The sequence below is a fragment of the Caretta caretta genome, chromosome 1 (genome assembly GCF_965140235.1).
Source record: "Caretta caretta isolate rCarCar2 chromosome 1, rCarCar1.hap1, whole genome shotgun sequence".
Classification (NCBI taxonomy): domain Eukaryota; kingdom Metazoa; phylum Chordata; order Testudines; family Cheloniidae; genus Caretta; species Caretta caretta.
In genome coordinates this window covers 97,482,925-97,508,159 of record NC_134206.1, presented here as the reverse complement: position 1 = coordinate 97,508,159, position 25,235 = coordinate 97,482,925, and the positions used below count along the sequence as shown (strand labels likewise).

General features: G+C 41.9%; 2 protein-coding genes across 9 annotated transcripts in view; one reads left to right on the top strand and one right to left on the bottom strand.

Annotated features, from left to right (window-relative positions):
- DZIP1 (DAZ interacting zinc finger protein 1) overlaps positions 1–4,370 on the top strand; it is an 86,260-nt gene extending 81,890 nt beyond the window's left edge. For all 6 annotated transcript variants that reach the window (XM_048853407.2, XM_048853417.2, XM_048853435.2 and 3 more), the window contains 2 exons: positions 3,255–3,432; positions 4,221–4,370. In XM_048853407.2, the coding sequence (XP_048709364.2) occupies positions 3,255–3,432; positions 4,221–4,303 (261 nt within the window). In that variant the 3' untranslated portion in view covers positions 4,304–4,370. The remainder of the gene's footprint in view (positions 1–3,254; positions 3,433–4,220) is intronic.
- A 3,951-nt stretch (positions 4,371–8,321) lies between these two features.
- The window catches only part of CLDN10 (claudin 10), a 120,281-nt gene continuing 103,367 nt past the window's right edge, over positions 8,322–25,235 (bottom strand). For all 3 annotated transcript variants that reach the window (XM_048853455.2, XM_048853475.2, XM_048853466.2), the window contains 2 exons: positions 9,797–9,904; positions 8,322–8,711 (listed from right to left, as the gene is read on the bottom strand). In XM_048853455.2, the coding sequence (XP_048709412.1) occupies positions 8,585–8,711; positions 9,797–9,904 (235 nt within the window). In that variant the 3' untranslated portion in view covers positions 8,322–8,584. The remainder of the gene's footprint in view (positions 8,712–9,796; positions 9,905–25,235) is intronic.

Sequence of the window (25,235 nt, the reverse complement as noted above, 5' to 3'; positions counted from 1 at the left end):
TTTTTTAAACTTTTTCTCATAGGTCAGAGTTGCTAAACCTTTTATCATATTTTTTGCTCTCATCCGGACTCTCTCCAGTTTGTCCACATCTTTCCCAAAGTACGGTGCCCAGAACTGGACACATCAGTGCCGAGTAGAGAGGGACTTTTATCTCCCATGTCTTACATACAGCACTCCTGTTAATACACCCCAGAATGATATTAGCAAGTGCATCACATTGAGGACTCTCATTCAATTTGTGATGCACTGTAACCCCCGATCCTTTCCAGCTATACTGCCACCTAGCAAGTTATTCCCCATTTTCTAGTTATGCATTTTATTTTTCCTTCCCAAGTGAAGTACTTTGCACTTGTCTTTATTGAATTTCACATTGCTGAATTCAGACCAGTTGTCCAATTTGTCAAGGTTATTTTGAATTCTAGTTCTGTTCTCCAAAATGCTTGCCACCCCTCCCAGCTTGGTGTCGTCTGCATTATTGATTCCATTATTCAAGTAATTAATGAAAATATTGAATAGTTCTGGACCCAGGACTGACCTCTGCGGGACCCCACTAGATACAACCTCCCAATTTCACAGCAAACTATTGATAACTAGTCTTTGAATACGGTCTTTCAGCCAGTTGTGCACCCACCATATAGTAATTTCATCTAGACCACATTTCCCTTGTTTGCTTATGAGAATGTCATGTGGGACTGCAATGAAAGCCTTACGAAAATTAAGATATATCACATCTACTGCTTCCCAACTATCCACTAGACAAGTAACCCTGTCAAAGAAGAAAATTAGATTGGTTTGGCATAATTTGTTCTTGACAAATCCATGCTAGCTATTCCTTATTATCCTGTTGTGCTCGAGGTGCTTAGAAATCGATAGTTTAATAATTTGTTCCAGTAGCTTTCCAGGTATCAGAGTTAGGCTGATGGGTCAGTAATTCCCCAGGTCCTCTGTGTTCCCCTTTTTAAAAATAGATACTATGTTTGCCCTTCTCCAGTCCAGTGGGACCTTACCCATCTTCCAGGAGTTCTCAAAGATAATCACTAATGGTTCCGAGATTGCTTCAGCTAGTTCCTTAATTTCTTAAATTCCTTACAATTCATCCTAGGGTATGAATTTATCAGGCTCTGCTGACTTAATACAGCTATTTACTCCTCCTCATAACACAAGAACTAGGGGTCACCAAAGGAATTTAATAGGCAGCAGGTTTAAAACAAAAGGAAGTATTTCTTCACACAATTCACAGTCAACCTTTGGAACTCTTTGTGAGAGGATGTTGTGAAGGTCAAGACAATAACAGGGTTCAAAATAGAACTAGATAAATTCATGGCGGATAGGTCCATCAATGGCTGTCAGCCAGGATGGGCAGGGATGGTGTCTCTACCCTCTGTTTGCCAGAAGCTGGGAATGCGTGACAGGGAATGGATCACTTGATGACTACCTGTTCCATTCATTACCTCTGGGTCACCTGGCATTGGACATTAGACAGGATACTGGGCTAGCTGGACATTTGGTGTGACCCAGTATGTCCGTTCTTATGTTCTTAAGTTAACTTATCTCAAGACTCTTTAACCTGTTCTTTCCCGATTTTGACTTATTGTTAATATTAATTATGTTGAGTATCTGATCACCATTAACCTTTTTAGTGAAGCTAAATAGGCATTAAACATTTCCTCCTTCTTGATTTCATTAGTTATTAGCTCTTCTTCCCTGATAAATAGCGGACATACATTTTCCTTAGACTTTCTGTTGCTCCAAATGTTGCAACCTCTTCTTATTGCCTTTTATGTCTCTTGCTAGGTTTAACTCATTTTGTCCCTTAACCTTTCTGATTTTGTCCGTGTTTCCACTTTTCATAGGATTTCTTTTTGATTTTCAAGGCACTAAAGAGCTCCCCATGGAGCCATTTGCCCCCTTACTATTCTTCCTATATTTCCTTCGCAATGGGATAGTTTGCAGTTGTGCCTTTAATATTATCTCCTTGAGAAACTGCCAGCTCTCCTCAACTCCTTTTTCCCTTTGATTTTCTTCCTGTGGGACCTTACCTACCAGTTTTCTGGGTTTGTTAGTCTGCTTTTTTTAAATCATTCTTCTTATTCTGCTGCTCTCACTTTTTTTTTCCTTTTCTTACAGTCATTAAATCTATCATATCATGATCACTTTCAACCACATTGCTTTCCACCTTTAGATTTACAACCAATTCCTCCCTATTTGTCAAGCCCAGCATTCTAATAAAAAACCCCGAACTCTTACCTGCTAGGAAGCAAGGGAGAAATTGATATTGTGTGTGTTTTTAATTCTTAGGGAGGGAAGATTCTACAAAGATAGGTATCGTGCCAAAATTTAGATATAGAGAAGTCCTGTGACTATTTAACCCAGTTATCTTTAATTCTTCCCCCCCTTTTTTCCTCAACACTCTTTTCCACCCTACTTCCCTTTAAATAAAGGAATTTAAATGTTAAAAAGCCCTTAATACATTGTTAAGGTTGCATAATTGAAAAACAAGAAGTCAAGAAGAGCAAATAAGTTTCTGCAGGAATCTAAACTCTGCCAAGTTGCATGTATAGCATATAATGTGTTCATTTGTTTTTCTTAAGTAATATAATCTAATATTGAAATTAATATGCTATTTATTAATAATGAAGTATTTATATTATGGTAGTGCCTAGGAATCCCAGTCAAGGATCAGGGTCCCATTATATTAGGCCTGGTATACCATAAAACACACTTGATGTGCATTGTTGTCAAGCTAACATTGTAGTGTGATCTTTGCATTAAGTCCTCAGCTGGTGTAAATCAATGTAGCTTCATACAATGGAACTGTGCTGATTTCCACTAGTTTAGCATTTGGCCCTTTAACTTTTGCAGTTCTTTTCACTTTTTATTATTTTTAATTGTGCAACTCTTAACAGTGAAGTAACATAACTTTCTGCATTCAGAATATTCATAGGTTAAAAGTGTGTGTGTGTGTGTGTGTGTGTGTAGGCTTAAAAAGAAAGGAAACATAAAAGTAAGGTGCTATGACACAGGACTATACAGCACTTGATGCATGTGCACTAGGGGACCTTTTAGAAGGGTTTCACTTCCACACAGTGGTTACCCTTCCCTTTGTATTTATGACAGTCCCCCTTCCTAATCTCCTCCCAAATCTGCATAAGTAGATTTATGAACAATTCTACCTTTAGAAGAACTCCAGAAAATAAAAATAAAAAACCCTTCTTTCACAAAAAAACCCCTCACGTTTTTTCTTTTCCTATTAGTTCACAGAAGTTGATGATGATGACTGGGATATATCATCTGTAGAAGAAGAAAATTGCTTATTAGCAAAAGATGAGAGAGGGCAGAAGGGAACTGCAGTTCAAAAGAATAATGAATCAAATACTGCATCAATGGTACATGCCTGGGGTGTTCCTAAGGCAAATATTCCTAAAGAGGAAGGTAACATATTCAAACATTTACAGTATTTGAGGGGAAAATTGGATTTAAGCACCTGATATAGTTAAAGAAAAACTTAAGTGTAGTATAAAAATGTTTTAGTCACAATATCTAATTACAATGGAATGTAAATAACTTTTAAAAAAATTATTTTGTCATAAGTATATATAAAATATACAAAATTGACTCTTAAGATTCCAAGACTCTGAGCACCTTCAGGCTGCTGTCATCTTCTTTTAAAATAACCTGTCTGGGGAAAAAAAAGTCTCCTTCCCCTCCCAAAAGTGGAATTTCCCCCCTAAAGTACCTGGTTTGAGAATAATATTAAATCTTTGACCTCTGGCAGTTTAAGATTTATATCTTGTGACTCAGGCTGAAAAGGGAGCTTTATACTACTGGAAAGGAGAGATTCTTATATTTCCTGTGGGGGATACATACAATTGCTTCTAGCCCTGGACAGTTCCAAGATGTTGGACTTTAAAATAATCATTTTTATGTGTAGAAAAGATATTTAAGTCATTTTCAGAAAGGCCTGCAATATTAGCACTGACAGCTAGTATCATGGTCCCTATTGTAATGAGGGAAGCAGTCTTCATATATAGCTGTTCATAATTTTCCTCCTGTGGGTGAAGTCCTGGCCCCGCTGAAGTCAATAGAAGTTTTGTAATTGATTTCAGTGGGGCCGTATTTCACCCTGTGTGTCAGTTGGAAGGAAAATAATGCTGAATTATGATTGATTGTAGTTTAGTTTTATCATCTAATTCATTTTTTTTCATTTATTTTGTTAACAGGATTTCATGATGCTGATACAACAAGCACATTAAAAAGCAGCTTAGTCACTGTAACTGATTGGAGTGACTCTTCAGATATATAACTGTTCAATTCAAAATGGCAGACATTTCTGTTAGATCATAATACAGATTTAAAGACCTTGTCTAAAAGATTCTGACTCCTATTCATTTTTTTTCAATTGTACATTAATAATAAGGAAGGTTGTTTACAAAATGTTTGTGTCTTTTAACCTTGAACAGTTTACAAGGGGATTTACATACATGTAACCAGCCCTTCAGTATTTAGAAACTTGGAGTGAAATCCTGGCTGAATTGAAGTCAATGGCAGAACTCCCACGAACTTCACTAGGGCCAGGATTTCACCCTATTGTTTCTTTGTAAGACTGAAACCAGTTTCTAGAAAAGCCCAGAAGCATTAACTAATAAACCGTTTCCTGCAGAATGTTACTTATCAGTATTTTTAAAGCCTTTTAAAAAAAATGTGTAATTTTTTAATATTTTATCCTGAACTTTATATAAAAATGTGAACATTTTAAATAAACTTTTTCTTTGTATTAAAATATTAACATTTCCCAGCATGATTTAAAGCACTGGTTCCCAAACTTGTTCCGCCGCTTGTGCAGGGAAAGCCCCTGGCGGGCCGGGCCGGTTGGTTTACCTGCCGCGTCCGCAGGTTTGGCCGATCGCGGCTCCCAGTGGCCGCGGTTCACTGCTCCAGGCCAATGGGAGCTGCTGGATGCGGCGCAGGCCGAGGGACATACTGGCTGCCGCTTCCAGCGGCTCCCATTGTCCTGGAGCAGCGAACCATGGCCACTGGGAGCCGCGATCGGCCGAACCTGCAGACACGGCAGGTAAACAAACCGGCCCGGCCCGCCAGGGTCTTTCCTTACACAAGCGGCCGAACAAGTTTGGGAACCACTGATTTAAAGTAAGTGTCAAAGGCTGAAAAATGGTATAGTTTACAGATTTGTTGTGTATGCCTTGAAACTTAATACTGGGAAAGTGTTTCTGCTTTACTTATTAGAATAGGTTTTAATGTATATTCATATAAAACTACAAATTATAAAAATATAGCTAGATAACTTGAACGGGTACAAGAAAGGTACAGATGTGGCATTGAACACTTAATTGTATTTTTTTGTTTTTATATTCAATAAACTTTTGCTCTTGCAGTTGCATTAATTTCCCAAGGTAGCTGCCTTCGTAAAAAAAGACTTAGCTGCTTTTGAATTTAAATAGTAATAAACCACTAAATTTAAAAAAGCTTGAATGATTAGTACTGTATTTTTAGATGTCCTATTTTTTATTTAATTACAATGTAATACAAGCTATTCCTTTTCTATAATGTTGAGTTTTTAAAAGCTAGGATTGTTGAGGATATATTTTATATATTTATCCTCTTGCCTCCCAAAATAGGTTCACCGAAACTCTGAAGGTCTTCATTTTTTGTTATTGTTGGTGACTTAATCTTTGAGAATCAGTACAACTCAATAAGTCAGTGGTCCCCAAACTGTGGGACGCACCCCCTAAGGCGGTGCGGTGGAACGTTCAAGGGAGCAGAGCAGGGCCCGGGCCAGCTCCCACGGAGGGCAGGGAAGGAGCACCACCCGAGTCCCGCCCTCCTCTGCCCCCAACCCCGCCCTTAGCTGCGGCTCCACTCCTGGCCCCAGACCCATCCCCAGCCTCAGTCACCTTTCCCGCATCTCCCCCTTCCCCCAGGTCACAGACCGGCTCCCCGGAGGTGGCGCAGACAGGGGCAAGGGGGCACAATATGAAAAGTTGGGGGACCACTGCAATAAGTAATGACTGATTTATCCTACACCCAGTCCTGCTCCTATTTAATTCAATGGGAACTTTGCTATTGACTTCAGGGCAGTAGGTTGGGGTTCCATCTTTCTTGGGGTTGAACGGGGAGCAAATCAGGACAGACTTTGGCCCCATTGCTGGCATAATCATTTAAAGGCACTTCTAAATGTGCACCTAACACTGCAGACACTTACTTATGAGTCACCCATACTCTGTAGTCATGTCAGTTCCATTTGCTTCAGTAGAGCTGTTAATGAGAATAAGCCCTAACCTGAATAAAGGATTGCAGGAGTGGCCCCGGTGTCAGGAAGAACATCTTATAGGTAAGCTTAACATGAAACGAGATCAGTGTGGATTGAATGTGAACCACAGAGCTGAAACTAATGCCTACCTACTTTGATATGAAAAAAACCTTGGAGAAAAAAGGAAAATACAGATGGCTGCAACTGATTTAGATCAAAATTAGCCATTCTGCCTGTCCAAACCTCAAGAAGGGTATGGGTTTGATTTTTTAAGAAGAAACTATAATTCATTATAGGTAAGGCTACGTTTTAGTCACGGGTATTTTTAGTAAAAGTCATGCACAGGTCACGGGCAATAAACAAAAATTCATGGCCCATGACCTGTCCATGACTTTTACTATATACCCCTGACTAAAACTTGGGAGGGAGTTGTGGCCCGGGGGGCATCACAGGTGCTGGAGGGAGCTGCGGGTGCTCGGGGCAGGAGGAGTGACAGTCGGCAGGGGGGGCTGGGGCAGGCTCCCTACCAGCCTCCTGGGAAGCAGCGACCCTAGCTCCTAGCTCCACATGCTGCCTCTGTTCTGCCCAAAGCCCTGGTTCTGCAAGCTCCCTTGGCTGGGAACCGCAGCCAATGGGAGCTGCAGGGGCGGTGCCTGCAGACGGACGCAGCATGTGGAGCTAGGAGCTGAGGGATGGGGAGTTTCTGTTGCCCTTCTGGGGAGCCCCCCCACATAAGCACTGCCTCACACACCAACCCTGAGCTGCCCCCCACACCCAAACTCCTGCTGCTGGAGGGTGAGGGGGGCCCAAGACTGCCTCGGCAGCGGCCGGTGCACCTGGCCAGGGGCTGCCCAAGCTGCTCAGGTGGCCTTCTGGCCAGGTGCACCGGCCACTGCAGAAGTCAGGGAATCCATAACTTCCGTGACCTCCGTGACAAACATGGAGCCTTAATTATAGGGCATATGTCCAAAAGGTGTGCTGTGGTCATTCATAATCTCTTAAATAAATCTGACTCATTGAATCATCATACAAATAACTGTTTTTGAAAATTGTCACAGTTCCAAGTGGAAAGAAAAACAGTGCTGCTCACTCTCCCCCTCTTAACTGAGATCTTAGAAATGTTTGCCTAACTAATTCAAGATCATCCAGCAGGGTTACCACGCGTCACATAATTTACATGTGACATTCATGCATTTGGCAGCCCTCTCATGCATTCCCACAGCCATCCTGGAATCTCCTGCAAAGTCGTCTGCAGGCACTGGCAGATTTTTCCTGTAATCACTTCTTGTGGCTGCTGGGGGCCATTCTGGTACCTGGAACCTAGCCAGTCTGCAGGAGGAGTAAGCAAATGGAAGAACAAATGGCTTGCTAGCAGCTGCAGTAAGGAACAAAAGGGGAACAGAGGGAGGGACAGCTGGGGTAGTGGTAGACTGGAGGAGGGATGGCAGCAGGCTCAAAGGATACAAGCTGAAGTGGGGAGGAGCAGAATGGAGGAGCTTGCCCCATCCCTCCACACAAATCCCCAAGACTTCAGGTGCTGTTACTCTGTCCCCCAAAATTTCCTTTCAAGTTGCCTTAGACTCAACACACCATTCTCCCACAGTCTGCCCCGACTCCCTCCAATATCCTGGTCACAACTCTCTTCTCTAGGCTCCCTCGTCAGCCCTGGTTCCCCCAGCCCCTAAACTCTTGCTAACTGTCTCTCTCTTGCTTCTGTGGGATGTGAATGATTGGCTCTTGCCTCCCTCCACACCTGTTCCTCTGTTCACTGGCACCCTAAGGGAGAAATAAGGACCTGATTTTAAGAGCTGCTGATCACCTTAGCCCCTGTTGACTTCAACTGGACTTGCAAGGTGCTTAGCACTTCTGAAAATCAGGCTCTACATGACTGTTTCTCACTGGTGAAAAATTTCACATAGGGAGCTGCACAAAACTTGACTTCTGTCTCCAAATACTAAACCTATTTTGGAACCTGCTCCTATGCTGCTGCTGTGATGTACTGCATTAGATACTGTGCATTTGATATCATACAAATAAAGTAGGTGACATACTGTTATCTGTAAATAACCTATTTATTTTTTTGTAGAAAGCAAAAACAGCAAGTGATTTACAGATATATAATTTATGTATAATACCAACATAAATTTCAAAATATTGTATAAGAAAATTTACATCAATATGTAAAATGCTGCAAGTTAATATTTTAAAAATTCATTGTCCTGGTGGTGATTATGCTGGTACTCTTCTGGAAATCACTCTGTGACTGAACTGTACAAACTGATTTGAAAACTGGCTTTGTATCATAGAACAGTACAATTAAACATAAGCATTCTTGTCAAAGTGCTTTGGAGGGCCTTTTGGTGATTTAAAATCTGCTGCACTATTGTGGACCTTTGTCCTAGAAGACATCACAGATGTGGCTCCATTGTATGTGTACCCCATTCTGAAAGACAAAAAGCTATCCATTTACAGCTCATTCTATGAACAGGTAACAATTATATGTGAGTGTGTAAAAAAATATTCAAACTAGGAAAATAATGCGTGCTTTCTCCCAGCAAAAAACAGACCTATTATCAATTTCACTTTGCCACCTCTCACCAGTAGAGGAGGAGCAAACAAGACCAACACCTCAGTGGCTATGCATTAAAACATTCTGTTTAGGGCAGCAGAGACTCCTGCTCTCTAACGTAAACCTCATCTGTTTCAATCTAATCTACTACCTTTCATAGTTTCCCCTCCAACATCTTCCTCTTCTTCAGTCCACCTCCTTATTAATGTGTACATCAGGGATCAGCAACCTTCAGCACACAGCCCATCAGGGTAATCTGATTGCGGACTGCAAGACATTTCGCTGATGTTGACCGTCCACAGGCCCGACCCCCCACAGCTCCCAGTGGCACGGTTTACCGTTCCTGGCCAATGGGAGCTGCGGGAAGCAGCAGCCAGCACGTCCCTGCAGCCCACGCTACTTCCCGCAGCTCCCATTGGCTGGGAACGGTGAACTGAGGCCAGTGGGAACTGCAGGGGGCTGTGCCTGCAGACGGTCAACGTACACAAAATGTCTCGCAGCCCGCCAGTGGATTACACTGATAGGCCGTGTGCCAAAGGTTGCAGAATCCTGGTGTACATCGTCTAACAGTCAAGCAACTTTGGGTTACTTCTGTTATGAAGGGGCAACATGTATCTGTTCAGAATGCACATATGGTATGTTGGCTGTACTATGCAACTGATTGCTTTTCCATTAGTTTCTGACACATGGCAGCAACTTTATAAGTACATGTAATCTGAAACAATGGTTTTCCTGAATGTTGGTAGTGACTTCTTAAAAGAAAAACATTAACTTTAAATTCTATTCTTTTCTTTTTTTTTTTTTTTTGCACAATCTTTTTCAAAAGCTGGTTGTAGAATTGTTTTGAAAGCATAATCAAACTCCAGCTGTATAGCTTACCTTTCTATACATTTAATCACAAATTTGCTAATATATTGATTTATTTCAATAAAATAAGTGCAACCACTTGGGTTCTGTACCTTGGGGATTTACTGTTTTCAGCTATTGAGAAGCAGAATATACTTCCACCAATTATGCAAAGTGATGCTCCGGCCCATCCAATGAATAAAGCTGCTCCTAATTCATACCTGCAGGAAAGTCATAAATATGTTAATAAATTGTTTTCTCAGGATATAGACTAAATTTAACTGTGTGTGAGACATACAAACAAGCTAAATAAATTAACATATTTTGCTAAATAACTTTCAATACATGACACAGATATAACTGCAAGATGAACAACAAAAACTAACCACAAATACCGAGTCTCTTGTCATGTATTTTCCTTTTATTCAGTGAATGAGTGCTCAGCCTAAGGCTCTGATGTGCGTCTCTGCAACACTTTTCAGCCTGCACAGCCAGCCCGAGAATGCCTCGCTCAGATAGGGACTGGCACCAGTCCATGGACCTGTCATTGAGCAATGCTGGTCTAGAAAAACCTAAGACGTTCCTGACACAGTTTAGGAAAGCAGCAAGCCAGTTCCTGGTATCAAAAAAGTTAAGAGACATTGCTTTAGACTACATGGGTCTGAGTGACAAGAGTTCTGCTCCACACCATAGTCACCAATGTAAGCCCCAAGCCCAGGCTTCTCTCTGATTTCAGATGCTCTGTGCTTCCCTAGCTTTGGCCCATATATCTAGTGTAACTTCTGTCCCTCCCCTACTAATGTGGATTTGTCCCCTGCTGTGAGGAAGGCTGCTGCCCCATAGCGGGATGTGGCTTTCAGTGAGGTCAGGAAGAAAGGGATTGCCAAATAGACCATCCTGGTGTGGATCAATGGAGTGCCCATGACAACGCTAATTGACTCGAGGTGCAGCTGGACCATGGTTGGAGACAGCTGGTAGACAAGGGAAATGTTGTGGATATGATTTACCCCACATCCAGGGTGATGTGCACCTGTATCCCGTGAGGGCCGCAGAACTTGAGATAAGGGGGCATGTCCGGATAGTACGGGTTTGGGGCAGGGTGAATAAAAATCAATGATTTATTTTAAAAAATCAAAAAAATCAGTTTTATTTAAATTGGATTTTTTTGATAAGATGATACATTATAGCTCAAAGATATCTCATCATGGAATAGGGATTATAAATTCTAATTCTATAGTGTGAGACAATATATTTAGGTAATGTTGAAGAAAAGTTTTGTAAATGAGTTCCAATAGTTCGTGGATTAGGGACCCAATCTTATGGGATTCCATGGGCTTCTGCATAGATTTCAAAAAGTTCAGTGAATAGAAGATTGTTGGGGGCGGAATACATCTGGACAAGGAGAAGTCGTCTGGAGATAAATGTGAGAAGGGAGGGACAGGCAGTAGAAACAAAAGTGAAACTGTTTGAGCAGCATATTTCAGCATATTCCAGAAGTCTTGAGGTCTTTTTGAGTGTAGCCTTCATTGATTTGAGATCTACCATACCATTCTCTCACTAGAAGGGAAAACCTATAATGGCAGCAGGCCGTAAAAGAGACCCAGTTAGGGAATAAGAACTATTCAAGAAATATACGTTTGCTGATGATGTTTTAAAGAAAGTCACACCAATGAACTGGTGGTAGTCACTTAAGCACTTGGATTCAGAGACTGTTGAAGTGATAATCTCACTTTTAACAGCAGTAGCTTCTTCTGCCAGTGTAACAAGAATATTTTCTTCCTTTGGACTAATTCATTCCAACTTGAGAAATGGTTTGGGACCTGAAAAAGCAGGAAAGCTTGTTTTTCTTTTCCAGATTATGAACAAACAGGAAAATGAAGGTGAAGACGACTGCGTTAGCTGCAGAAGCCAATATTTTAAGTTTCTCATGTTGACCTGGCTGACCTAGTTGATTTAATTTTTTTTAGTATTTCATTTAACTATTTTAGTTAAAAACAATTTTAACAAAAACAAACCTGAAGTTAAAAAACTTGAATGTTTAACTAAATTCAAAAATTCATATGCTTGTTTTGTTAAAATATTATGTTTGCTGTAGAAGAAAAAAATCCAGAATACATAACGTTGTTGTTTTAGTTAAATAAAACAATTTAAATGTCTGTCTGGTGATGTTCTCCTAATACAGCATGGCAAGAAAATCCTCCAAATATTAACCTGTTGAATTGGAGATATTTATGAAATCATTGGGAGGTGAACTAGCTGCTTCAATTACCTTTGGTAAATGGAATAACCAAACAATCATTCATTTTCTGATATTGCTGTAAAACTAATCTGAAAAGTTTTCAAAATCAATCACTTTAAAAATGTATAGTGTGTACCTTCTAAAAATGAAACCTACATCTATCTGAGTTGTGAAGACTATGTATTAAGGTTATAACAAGCAACAAGAATGCACTTTATGTAGAAATCCATGATTTAATCGAGTCTTCCTGACTAGTGACTTAAATCAAATCCACCCTAGTTGGCGGTCTCACAGACCTGCATGTACCCAGCTATCCTGGGGCAGGATCTGGAGGAATTCAGGGAGATTGAAAAATTCAGAGAAGAAGAAGGTCACCAGGGAAAGGACCCAGACCCTCCAGAGGCAGGGAACCTGGATCAAGGAAGGGATGATGATGACCCTGGAGAAGGCCACTTGGCCCTAGAGCCACCAAAAGGGAGGCAGAGGCTCACAAACCCCAAAACTGGGAGGAACTGACTACGGAGATGGACTTTATCAGTGCCCAGAAGGAGGATCCAACGCTGACCCAGGCCTATGAACAGCACACCAAAGTATATGGGGAGGTAGTTAATCCCCAGTAGGCGTGGTGGTTATGGTCCTATTTTGAATTGCAGGAGGAACGGTTATAGCAGATGACTCAACATGCACAAACAGGCAAGACCCAAGCTCAACTACTGGCCCCCAAGAGGTTCTGGGGGCAGGTGCTGCATGTGGCCAATACGATACTCTTTGGGGTGGCACCTTGGGCATGAGAAGACCCTGGATTGAGTGGGGCTCAGGTTTTACTGGTTGGGGGGGGGTGCATGTGGAGGTCAAAGGTTATTGCACCTCCTGCCCTGAGTGTCAACTGGTCAGGGTTCATGTAGTACAGCACCACATAGCCTCTGAGCTGGGAAGGAAGGTTCAGGAGAACCCACACTCAGTACTGCAGAAGATGTGGGAAATGGTCTGCCAGGAGCTGTAGGCTATGTTGGAAATCAGGGTAGTTGAAGAATCCAAGAGCGAATGGTGGAGTTCCATCATGTTGGTGCCAAAACCTGACAGGTTACCCTGTTTTTGTATTGACTTTCGGAAGGTGGATGCCATTTCAAAATTTGATGCCTATCTGATGCCCTGGGTAGACAAGCTGCTGAATAGACTGGAGCCGCCAAGTATCTTTTGACCCTTGATCTCCCAAGGGCTGCTAGCTGATCCTACTGATGGCTGAATCTAGGGAGAAAACCGCCTTCTCTACCCCTCTGGGGGCTTTACCAGTTTAAAACCATATTGAACTGTGAGGATGAGCAGTAGATTAGAGTTGCTAACCCCGGTTGCTCATCCTCCCCTTCCCTATTTCTCAGTTCAAGGCTGGTCTCTTCATTAAGATGATCTGGCTCAGAAAGGCTACAGGCTCAGTGGTCTCCTCATCCCTTCCCAGTTGATACTTCCGCTTCCCCACCAGGCTCAGGGCAAACGTTATAACTTCCAAATCTTCCATGGAGAGCCCTAAAACCTACATCCCAACCTCAGGGCTCAGTACAGGGAATAGGGACCCTCCCCATCCACAACCTACCTTCCCCCCCTCCCCTCTTGACAATAGTGCTGTGGTATCCGGATTGTATGTTCGAGAAGTCCATGTGAGCCACTTATAGTAAATCTGCATTGATGAATAGGGCAGTTCAATAGAAACCCCTGTTTGATGTGAAGCAGAGGAAAGTTTAGAAACAGCATACTTTTGCCTTAATTCTGAACACTATTTCCATGTCAACAATGCCTACTTTAATATGAAGTGAAACATACTGCTGAGAACACCCTTAAACTGTTCTGTGAAGCTCCTGAATGTTTTTATAAATGTGTTATTATTACAATAGTGTAACCCACCTACCTCCTGGGTGTGGTGTTCTGGCCCCTCTCCTGGCACTGAGACCACTTAGAGATTAATGAGTCTGCTATAGCTTTAGCTAAGGTCCATGTGGCTTTCCGCTCATGCAGTAGAGGCTTATGCATTTAGCTCCATAGGGCCCAGGTTCAATCCTGCCTGCTGACAACTAGGGTCTGTCAGTCTTACACTGGCACTTAAGAATGCTAATCAAAACTCAGATTATATAAGGTATAGCACAGATATTTAACACAGAAGAATGTCAGCATTAATGTTCTTACCAGATATATTGAAATGTGTAAGTTGTTACGAAAAAAAACTACAGCAGTAGTAGTTCCAAACGGAAAGTGGCCAGGCGGCATATCTAAATTCACCCACCTTTTTGTTTGGTTTTTGTACCACATGGAATTGTTCCTCTTTAAGTTATTGTCTACTGCTTTGCTGGTTTCATATTTGTGGGTTTTAGTGCTGCATTTGGTAATCCCTTCCCTTGTTTGTGAAGATGTTTTTCTTAAGACTCCCTTGTGTGGGAATGGAAATGTGTAAATAGCACTGTGCACTCAAGGGCATCTGAGCCTCTGCATGCTTTAAAGTTAAAGGGACCATAGCAGGACCCAGAGGAACATTTCTGAGTTTCAGTGCTGAAAACCGAGAACTGGGAAAGAAAAGTTATCCAGATCCTAAAATACCACCTAGGGCACGGTGGTACTTCCTTGTCTTTCCCCCTGCAAAAATGGTGGAGGAAGAGCCAACGTTCCCTTGAAGAGCTGGGAAGCAAGAGCAGGCCATCAACAGGTAAGACTGAGGATGAAGGAATGGTTAGACTTTTGACATCTCCCTTTCATCATCCTTATATTATTGCTTCTCTCCTTCCTCCCATTAAGCATCAAGCTGATTGTAGAAATGTCACATTATATCCAAATTTCAGCTCCAATAGCGCAACCCAGAATTGACACCTATAGTAAGAACTTGTTTACTTGATAAAATATTCTGTATGATGGAAAAGACACTTGAAACCAATATAATATGCACCAGTGCAATTATACTCCACATCTTATGGCACTCATGATAAAAAGCCAAACACACTTTCTGTCATATCAATATCATTAACCATCCACTAAAAACAGAAAACTAATTTATGCAAGACATTAAGTTTATTTTGTTTCAAGATAGTTAAATACATTCCTTGATATCTTGCGCTTAAATATTTCTAAACAATGAAAAAATCTTAATAAAAATCTAAAATGGGGTTTAAAACTAAATCAGTACTTTAAAATTCAGACACATATTGCTTCAGTTGTTTTGTGCAATTAACATGCTGACTACAGACCCCCACAATCCAACAACGTATCAGGTCTAGAATTGGAAATGTGTGCTTTAATAAATCTGACACCACCACTTTGGGGGTTTAATGTCTTTGGTCTGTCTCATCACCATTAAAAGAGCTGATAGATGCTAAACGTTTTATGGGTGATGTCCTAAGTTTTGAACCCAGGGCTGGTAGTCGCCAGACAGCTGTCCCATCCTGGCCTCTACCCAGTGGCTACTGAAAGCATTTGGGCTAAGAAGCTACCGGGATAATAGGCCCTGCAAAGGCACCTCCCACAGGAGCTCTGATTGGAGGATTGCCCAGCTCCACTGGTCCAACTACACTATTTAACGAGAAGGAGGCACAGGAAGTCTGTCTGAGGCTGCAACAAGGTGGTTTCTGATTGTGGCTATATTGGACCGTGCTTCTTACATCCAACCCTGTTCCTGATTCCTGCTCTGCTCCTGCCTTTGCTCTGGTTTCCACCATGCTTCTGCTCTGTGCTTGATCCTTGCCTGTCCTCCTACCTCAATTGACCCTTGGTGCTGGTATTTGACATCTGACCTCTGCTCTGATCCTCCACTTCAATTCCCGGTTCTGTCTCTGGCTTGACCCCTGGCTCTGGTAACTAGCGGTTGATTATGGTGCTGACCCTTAGCTTCATTCCTCAACCTGGATGCCTGCTCCGCCCACTAGACCTGACTCCTGCCCTGACTTCTTGGCAAAACTGCCTACATTCCAGTCCATAACTTTATGATTGTGCATCACTTTAAGTTCAGGGATACAGCAGTTGCTTTTCCGGCTTTCCTCTAAGATTTCAATCCATATAGTTTGTCTGTATGTGGTAATTTCTTTTACTGATATCTTCCTCCACTTTTGCCCAAAAGAGGAATAGAACTTTTTCTCCCCCGCAATGAACTAATAGATAGTTTCTTTTCTGTCCAAAGGGTGGCACAATAGTGCAATGTGGCTTTATACAAATGATTTTAGTCTCCTCACTAATGTTCTTTGATATTTCCATTTAATCCCTCATCTCTAGTTACAAAATGCATTTTCGCAAAACTCTTTCGCTACTTCTCTACAAAAGTAGAGTTCTTTTGACTTACACCAGTATTTGGTATTAAGTCATTCCTACCTAATTTTCAATGCCATTTACCTTCCTCCTATTTGAAATTAGTTGGAAAAGAAAAATCTATCCTCTCAACCTCTATACAGTACAATGAATTTTATCTAATCCAATTTTTTCAGTGCTTAAGTAACCAACCTCAAAGCTTGCCATCCAAACTCCACTATGTACCATATTAAAACCCATTACGTACCTTGTTGCCTCTTGAACATTTTTGAAAGCACTTTCTTTACAAACAGCTCTCAATATTTTGGGTTTTTCTTCCTTTTGTTTTGTTGTTAAGAATATTTAAATGAAGAAGGATCTTTATTCTTTAGAAGTTAAACTAGCTGGCTTCGTAAGGGCCCAATCCAACTTCCACTGAAATCAATGGCAGTCTTTCAAGTGACTTCAATGAGAGCTCGATCAGGCCCTAATACCATATAACCTTGATACAGTTTGCTGAGAAATTGGTGAAGAACAATTCAGAGAAGAGCAATAAAGTGTTTAAGGGGCTGGAAGAATTGACTTTTTGCAGAAAAATTAAAAGAATGACTAAAAAACTACAGGAAATAGTGTCATGAACTGAAAACCATCCACAACTGTTCAAAACGAGAGATTTAATGTAATCAAGAAGGTAGGACTAGGTAATATAGGATTAAATTAAGCAAAGAAAAATGTACCCAGATGAGGCATGCTCTGCAGTGAGCAAGCCAGAATCTTTAGCCAGTTTCTTTGAATGATAATCTGGTCCTGAATAAGTAATAAATGTTCGGCATAGTAGGTTAATGTTTTATTATCTTTGCCTTAAGCAGTTTCAAAGAAAAACGCGGAGGGGAAAAAACGTAATACTCTCACCTTTTTAATAAAATCATTTTAATTAAAAAAGAAATTGAGAAATAGATTCAAATCAGTAAACTAAGGTTCAGTTAAAGGCAAATGCAAATATGATTGGTACAGAAAGAAATTATTAAATTCAGAACTATATAATGGGGAATGATTCTTGGAACAGTAGGACTTCAAAGAAAGATCTGAATTATGTAACCTGAGAGAATCAACAACGCAGTGCTGTTGGGAAAAAGGCAAAAGCTGTGCTGGGCTGTAATAGGGACGTGCAAACAAACAGGCTAATTATTCTGCTCACTCATTACTGACTACTACTCTTGGAATATTCCATTGAAGCTGAGCACCACATTTAAAAAAAAAACAGGTAAATTGGAGCAAGCTCAGAGGAGAGCATCAAACATGACACAAGGTTTGAAAAAGAAGACCTGTGAGGAAAGTTAAGAGTATGGTGCATAATCAGTATAGAGAAAAGAAGGCTAAGGGGAGACAACTCTATAAATATGAAAAGTGAAGTTGTACTGAGGATTCAGATGAACTATTCTCCTCAGTCAATAAGAACAGCTAAAGATATAGAACTTAAACTACAGAAAGGAATATTTGGTGTAAACATTAGAAAAATCAGCTCTGGAAACATCGTTATTACAGATATAGAGGGAGATCCATCTATTGGAGATGGCTTAGAAAAAGTTCAATCAACCTTGCCCGTGCGCAGGTTGCTGTCCCATTCTGCTCCAAACAGTCTACACGTGCCCTAGAAGGTCAGACTTTTAGCCTCTTCTAGAGTTTGACTTCACTGGTAATGCAAATAATCACATGATCAGAACATAACTCAGCATGAGGTTTCTCCCTAAGCAAGGCTGTTCCTGGGGCTTCCTGCAGGACCTTGGTGTCTCTGCAGCTAATTCTCTCTGACCAGAGATTTGTGCCCACCTCTCTATGCTGCTGGAAGTAACAAGCTGTATCTACCACAGTAAGTCAGCAGAAGGTACCCAGCAGCTTTACGCAGGTTTCTGTTTCCTACTATCAAGATGGGACAACACAGTCCCTGCATCTCTGTATGCAATTGTTATGAACCCTGCTACCCTATTACACTGCTGAAGTGCAGAAGAATAGAGTGAGGCTCTTCCAGTTCAAATGATGTTGCTTATTCCTCACCCGGTGTCGTAATTTTTAGTTAATAGTATCACAGTCCTCCCCCCAGCACCAACTGTGTTGTCACAAACAGAACTGTACAATTTCAGGGGAGGAATATGTAGCAGGAGTTGAGTGAATTCCTAAGCAACAGAGTTCTTCTTTGAGTGCTTGCCCATGTCAATTCCAATCTGGTGTGCGCGCCCCATGCCCAGCAGCCGGAAAAGTTCTCCCCTAGCAGTATCTGTCGGGTTGGCCTGGGCACTCCTTGGGGTCACACCTTCATGGTGCTCAATAAAAAGCCCTGCTGACCCACCACCCCCTTAGTTCTGTCTTACTGCCAGTGACGGTTAGCTGGAATGTTTGTTCTCTTGCTTCGGCAAGCTTCCCCACTTTAGCAGTGAACTTTTTCCTGTTCTGCATATAGTTAGCAGTTAGTATTAGTTTGTTGTCTATAGATTTAGTTCGGGGTACCCCCCCTTCCCCTTTCTCTCCCGGCACCAGGGCATGCCTTGGTCCCCCCAGGTTTTAAAGCCTGTGAGAACTGTGGCAAGTCTATGCCCAAGAGCGACCCACACACTTCGTGTTTGAAGTGGCTGGGAGAGAGTCATCTCAAGAACTGTTAGGCTGCAACCTCTGCCGTGATTTTACACGCCCCATAACAGGCAAGATGGCTCCCGGTGGAGGAACAGGAACTCCAGAAAGAGACCTCATCCTTCTTCAGGCCAGGGTTCTTGCCAGTTGAAGCCATCTTCAGGCCAAAACCAGGCCTTTTGAAGGCACGTTCAAGGATGGCGCACCAGTACGAACACTGGATCCTCCCCATGTTACCTTCTTGTGTCGAATATCCCCTTTCTACCCTGCATGGGCCCATATTACATTGGACCATTTGGTGCTTGGCACAGTAGAAAGGGGATACTCCCTCCAATTCTCGTCCCTCCCACCCCCCTTCCCTGTCTCTCTTCAGGGACCCTTCTCACGAGCAACTCCGCATACAGAAGGTGCACTCACTCCTATCGCTGGGGGCAGTGGAAGAGGTTCCTCGGGAGCTAAGGGCCCAGTATTTCCTAATACTGAAAGCTTAGGGCAGGCTCAGGCCCATCCTAGACCTGAGAGATCTCAACAAGTTCATGAAGAAACTGAAGTTTCACGTGATCTCCTTAGCCTCCATCAGCCCTTCCATGGAGGGGACTGGTATGCTGCCCTCGATCTAAAAGACACTTATTTTCAACCGCAATCACTGTCCCACAGGAGGTACCTCAGGTTTGTGGTAAACCACATTCATTACCAGTTCACAGTCATCCCGTTCAGCCTCTCAGTGGCGTCTCAAGTGTTTACCAAATGCATGGCGGTCATGGCCACTTTCCTGTGTAGGCGACAGGTTCAGGAGTTTCCATACCTCGATGACTGGCTGATCAAGGGCTGCTCCAGAGAGCAAGTGGAGGTGTAAGTACAGTTCTGCTAGCCTTTACTCATACAATAAGGATAACAAATTTCATTACCCACCCACCCCCACAATACTTAAGTGATTTGAAACCCAACACGAGCCAAAAGTGATCATTTTGGCAAAGCAGCTCTGTTATGCTGAGCACCCAGGCAGAGTAGGTGTGTCTATCTAAACATGGTCTGCTCCTGAAGTCTTTTCCCCCAGTTCATCAGTAGACGTCAGGAGAAAGCAAACTCAAGCCCGGCTTACATCAGCAAGGCATCTGACACAACCAGGACATGGGCAGTCAGACTTAATGGTCAGAGCAGGCAGCAGGAGGCAGGCAGGGTCAGTTTACCAGGAGCTTGGGGTCAGGCACTAGGTTACAGAAAGCAATCAAAGAGCAAAGTCAAGGACAAGCCAGCGCCTAGGGTCTAATCACAAACAGGGTCTGGAGCAAAGACAGATAGGCAATCTGTGCTATTGCTCAGACAGCTCCCCTTCATGACTTCCTGGTTTAAGTATTGACACAGGCTAATCAGTGGGCTCTGTGAGCCCACCACTCAGCTCGTGCTGGGAAGTACATCCTGCTGAGCCCAGCCTCATAGGGTCCTCCTGTGGAAGCCAAGCCTAAGCCTCCACTAGTGCTGCAGAGGTGTTAGCAGCCCAGAGTCTTTATGGTCCTAGGTTCCACCCCTGCAGGTTCTTACAGCCTTAAAGTATGGTCCAACATCACTAAACCTTTCTAGCCCGGTAATCAATACACAGCTTAAAGAGAAATGGGAAAAGCTTGTATGCCAAGTAAATTCAGATAAATATATTTTAAATGGTTTAGGGTGTGCATCATGCTAAGAAGGTGAATAAAAAACAAAACCACTTTAAAGGCAGAAAAATAGTAGGACAGCAATAAATACACCAAAATAAAAACTTGATAGGTTGAATGCTGTCCATTAGGAGACAGATAAGCATGATACGACAGACATTAATGGGATAGACTTTAGGCACTGGAATGAAGAGTAGGAAGTCACACAGGCATCCTGTAACAGCAGAATAATAATTACTGAGGCCCAGGTATGCAAGTATATACAGAGGAAAGAATGTTTAAGGAAAGAATACCAAAACCTGTTGCAAAGGGAGAGAGAGCAGTCAACTGACATACTAGTCATACTCTAAAACAAGTTCATCCCTTGAACTACCCCTACTGGCTTTATCCTGGTATCCGTCAGCCTTCCCCTTTGCATGTGATGATTTGTGTGCTGACTCTTCACTTAACACCACCTTTTCATCTTTCGGGCAATTGCTGCCAGTGGTCATGGAGCAAAATGTGCTTCAAGCTTTTTTAGAGTTTTAGCCTCAGCTGTCTTTGATCACATGGGCTAGTGGAGACCAACAACGAACAGTCTACAGAAGGCGCAGTAGAATTTTTGGAAAGATTGGTGGTAGGTCTTTCAAGAAGAACTAGAGATGTCTGTTAGTTATCTTGACAGGCGTGTCCAGCTAACATAAATGACTCCTACCAAACTTTCCATGAATTAGGATATCAATCCTTAGAGGCTATTGCCAACAGGATTTTCCTGGGTGGTCACAAGAGGAAACAGGAATTCACATCTGCTGGTTATGAACAGGAGGCCATTAATAAGAGAGAGGAACTCATTCAATGGCTGATCAAATCAGGTGTGCTCAATGAAGAGAGTCCATCACACAGATCTTTACTCATTCTAGTCAGAGAGCCTGGCAGTCTATCTGGAGATTCCAGCCTTGTCAAAAATGAGTTTCTAGTCACTGAAAATGCTGTTGCATCCTAGCTAGTGGCTGTACGTAGAACTTGGATAAGTCATTCAATCGTATAGTCAAAACTGAGATCACAGAGAGGTGGTAGGCTTCTAGTGCATATTCAAACCTGAAAGCTCCCTTTTCAGATAAAGAGCTGTACCTGACCATGAAGCTTATGAGAACATAAGCTTATGAGAATGGCTCAGCAGCAGTTGAGCAGAAAAGGACCTGGGGTTACAGTGGACAAGAAGCTGGATATGAGTCAACAGTGTGCCCTTGTTGCTAAGAAGGCCAATGGCATTTTGGGATGTATATGTAGGGGCATTGCCAGCAGATCGAGGGACGTGATCGTTCCTCTCTATTCGACATTGGTGAGGCCTCATCTGGAGTACTGTGTCCAATTTTGGGCCTCACACTACAAGAAGGATGTGGAAAAATTGGAAAGAGTCCAGCGGAGGGCAACAAAAATGATTAGGGGACTGGAACACATGCCTTATGAGGAGAGGCTGAGGGAACTGGGATTGTTTAGTCTGCGGAAGAGAAGAATGAGGGGGGATTTGATAGCTGCTTTCAACTACCTGAAAGGGGGTTCCAAAGAGGATGGATCTAGACTGTTCTCAGTGGTAGCTGATGACAGAACAAGGAGTAATGGTCTCAAGATGCTGTGGGGGAGGTTTAGGTTGGATATTAGGAAAAACTTTTTCACTAGGAGGGTGGTGAAACACTGGAATGCGTTACCTAGGGAGGTGGTGGAATCTCCTTCCTTAGAAGTTTTTAAGGTCAGGCTTGACAAAGCCCTGGCTCGGATGATTTAGTTGGGGATTGGTCCTGCTTTGAGCAGGGGGATGGACTAGATGACCTCCTGAGGTCCCTTCCAACCCTGATATTCTATGAACAGGAGCCAGACCTGGATAACATTCACTTAGGCCCAAAAGAGAAAAGCTGTCTGCTTCAGTTACTCAGATCGATGTTTTCAGGACAACTGAATCCCAAAAATCTGGTGCAGGCAAAGGTTGTAGCCATTGTGAAACCAGAAAAACTGCTGGAAGATCCTAAGGGCTGTCAACCCAGCTCTCTCCTTTGTGTTACATATAAGTTTATGGATAGATTGAGTCTGATGTGCATCAGCAAAATTATCAAACCACAACTGCCCTTTGTTCAGGTTGGCCCAAGATCAAGTCATTTGCCTAACACAAGACATTGATGATAGCTTTGAGAAGAGCAAGAAGGTTGGTGCTGTTCTGGTGTACTTATCAGCTGCATATGACACTGTCTGGCATGTGGCTGACCGCCACATTGCTGCAGACTATTCCTTGGAGGCCCCTGGTTTGGTTCATCATGAAAGTCATCATGAATCATAACTTCATCTTGCAAACTGGAGACAAAGTCAGCTAGCCCAGGTGTCTTTGTAATGGATTCCTGCAAGGATCCATTCTAGCTCCTCCCCTTTTTAACATATATCATTATGACCTACCGACAACTAAGGCCAGTAAGTATGTATTTACAGATGAGATTGGTCTTGCTCATGTGTGTAATGACCTACATGATATCAAAGGCTCACTCAGCCAGGACATGGCTACTTACCTTTGTCAGTGGAGATTTATACTAAGAAAGTCTAAGATGATGGCCACAACTTTCCATCTGAACAATCACCTGGTAATCAACCCCTTACAGCCTATGCTGAGGATCATCCACTCCCTTGCCAGACAGTTGTCACTTACTAAGAAGTCAAACTGGACCACAGCCTAACATACTGGCCTTATCTAGAAAATATAAAGAAAAAAATTGCTTCCTGCACTGCCTTGATCCAGAAGCTAGCAGGAACCTCCTGGGAAGGAGAGGCAAATGTGCTATGAACCTCAGTACTGGAGCTGGCATTTGCTCCACTGAAATATTGTACAGCACTTTGGGGGCAGGAGTTGGCACCCACATCTCGTTGATGTGGAGCTGAATACAGTCTCCATGTCATTAGTGGCTGTCTTACCCACACATTAGCATCTAATTTATGTGTGTTGGCTCTTATAGCTCATCCAAAACTTTGACAGGATGCCATCACCCTTAAAACTTCATGGAAAGCTATGAATGATGAAAACAACCTGCTGCACACAAGGGTGACAATGGTTTTGACAGGTGCAAATATGCAGTGCCTACTTCCCACAAGAAAATCTGCCTGTCTCTAGAAGAAAACACCTACACAGGCAGTTCCTGTTGACTTGCCAGGATTGCCTTTGCAACATTCTTTTATGGGAATTCTGGCAATAAGGAGGATGTTTCTCCTTAGTATGTGTGAGCCTGACGGGTAATTATCACAGGGCTATCCAGCCAGCACTCCATCGCACTGCCAGTGGCATAGGTTCCCACTGATTTCAGCAGTTTTTGAATGAGGCTCTCAATGAGTGAGACGGGCAGAGCTTGTGGCAGAAATTTGAAAATACCAATATTAACTCATCAAGAAAAAAGGAACAATGAGTGGAAATCCTAGCACTGACAGAGATCTCATTAAAGATTTTAAGTAAGTTAGCTAAAATAAGGAAGAGGTATTTACCAAGACGACAGAGAATGTTCAGCATTCCTTTTGCAAAATGGAATTTAGGCTGGGAAGTAGGAAGATTTCTGGTGAGTTGCTTGAAAAATCAGTGACTGCTCATGGAACTAAACTGGAAACACTGCAGAGGGTTTTTGAAATTCTTGTTTTTAAGTATAAAGTTACATTACAAAGGAAAATGAAAATTATGAAAAATCTATAAGACATAATTTAAGGTCAACATTTTCAAATCTGAGTGTCTAAAATTTGGCTGCTTAATACATACTTAGATATCTAACTATAAATCACTGATTTTCAAAGGTGCTGAGCACATGCAGTGCCCATTGTCTTAAATGGGAATTTTTAGATCACTTATGATAATCAGGTCACTTATATTTAGGTGCCTTATGTCCTACTCCTACAAAAACCCACTTGTGTAACTTTAAGACCACAAAGAGTCCCACTGATTTAAAATTAAATATTACAGCTGTCAAGCGATTAAAAAAATTAATCACAATTGTGTTATTAAAAAAATTAATAGTGATTAATCATGCAATTAATCCCACTGTTAAACAATAATAGAATACAATTTATTTAAATATTTTTGGATGTTTTCTACATTTTCAAATATATTGATTTCAATTACAACACAGAATACAAACTGTACAGTGCTCACTTTATATTTATTTTTATTACAAGTATTTGCACTGTAAAAAAACAGAAATAGTATTTTTCAATTAATCTAATACAAGTACTATAGTTCAATCTCTTTATCATGAAAGTTGATCTTACAAACATAGAATTATGTACAAAAACAACTGCATTCAAAAATAAAACAATGTAAAAATTTAGAACCTGCAAGTCCACTCAGTCCCACTTCTTGTTCAGCCAATTGCTCAGACAAACAAGTTTGTTTATATTTGCAGGAGATAATGCTGCCTGCTTCTTATTTACAATGTCACCTGAAAGTGAGAACAGGCATTCTCATGGCACTGTTGTAGCCAGCATTGCAAGATATTTTTGTGCCAAATGCACTAAAGATTCATATGTCCTTTCATGCTTCAACCACCATTCCAGGGGTCATGCTGATGACGGAGTCTGCTTGATAACAATCAAAGCAGTGCAGACCGAGGCATGTTCATTTTCATTTTCATAGTCAGATACCACCAGCAGAAGATTGATTTTCTTTTTTGGTGGTTTGGGTTCTGTAATTTCCTCATTGTAGTGTTGCTCTTTTAAGACTTCTGAAAGCATGCCTCATCCCTGAGATTTTGGAAGGCACTTCAGATTCTTAAACGTTGG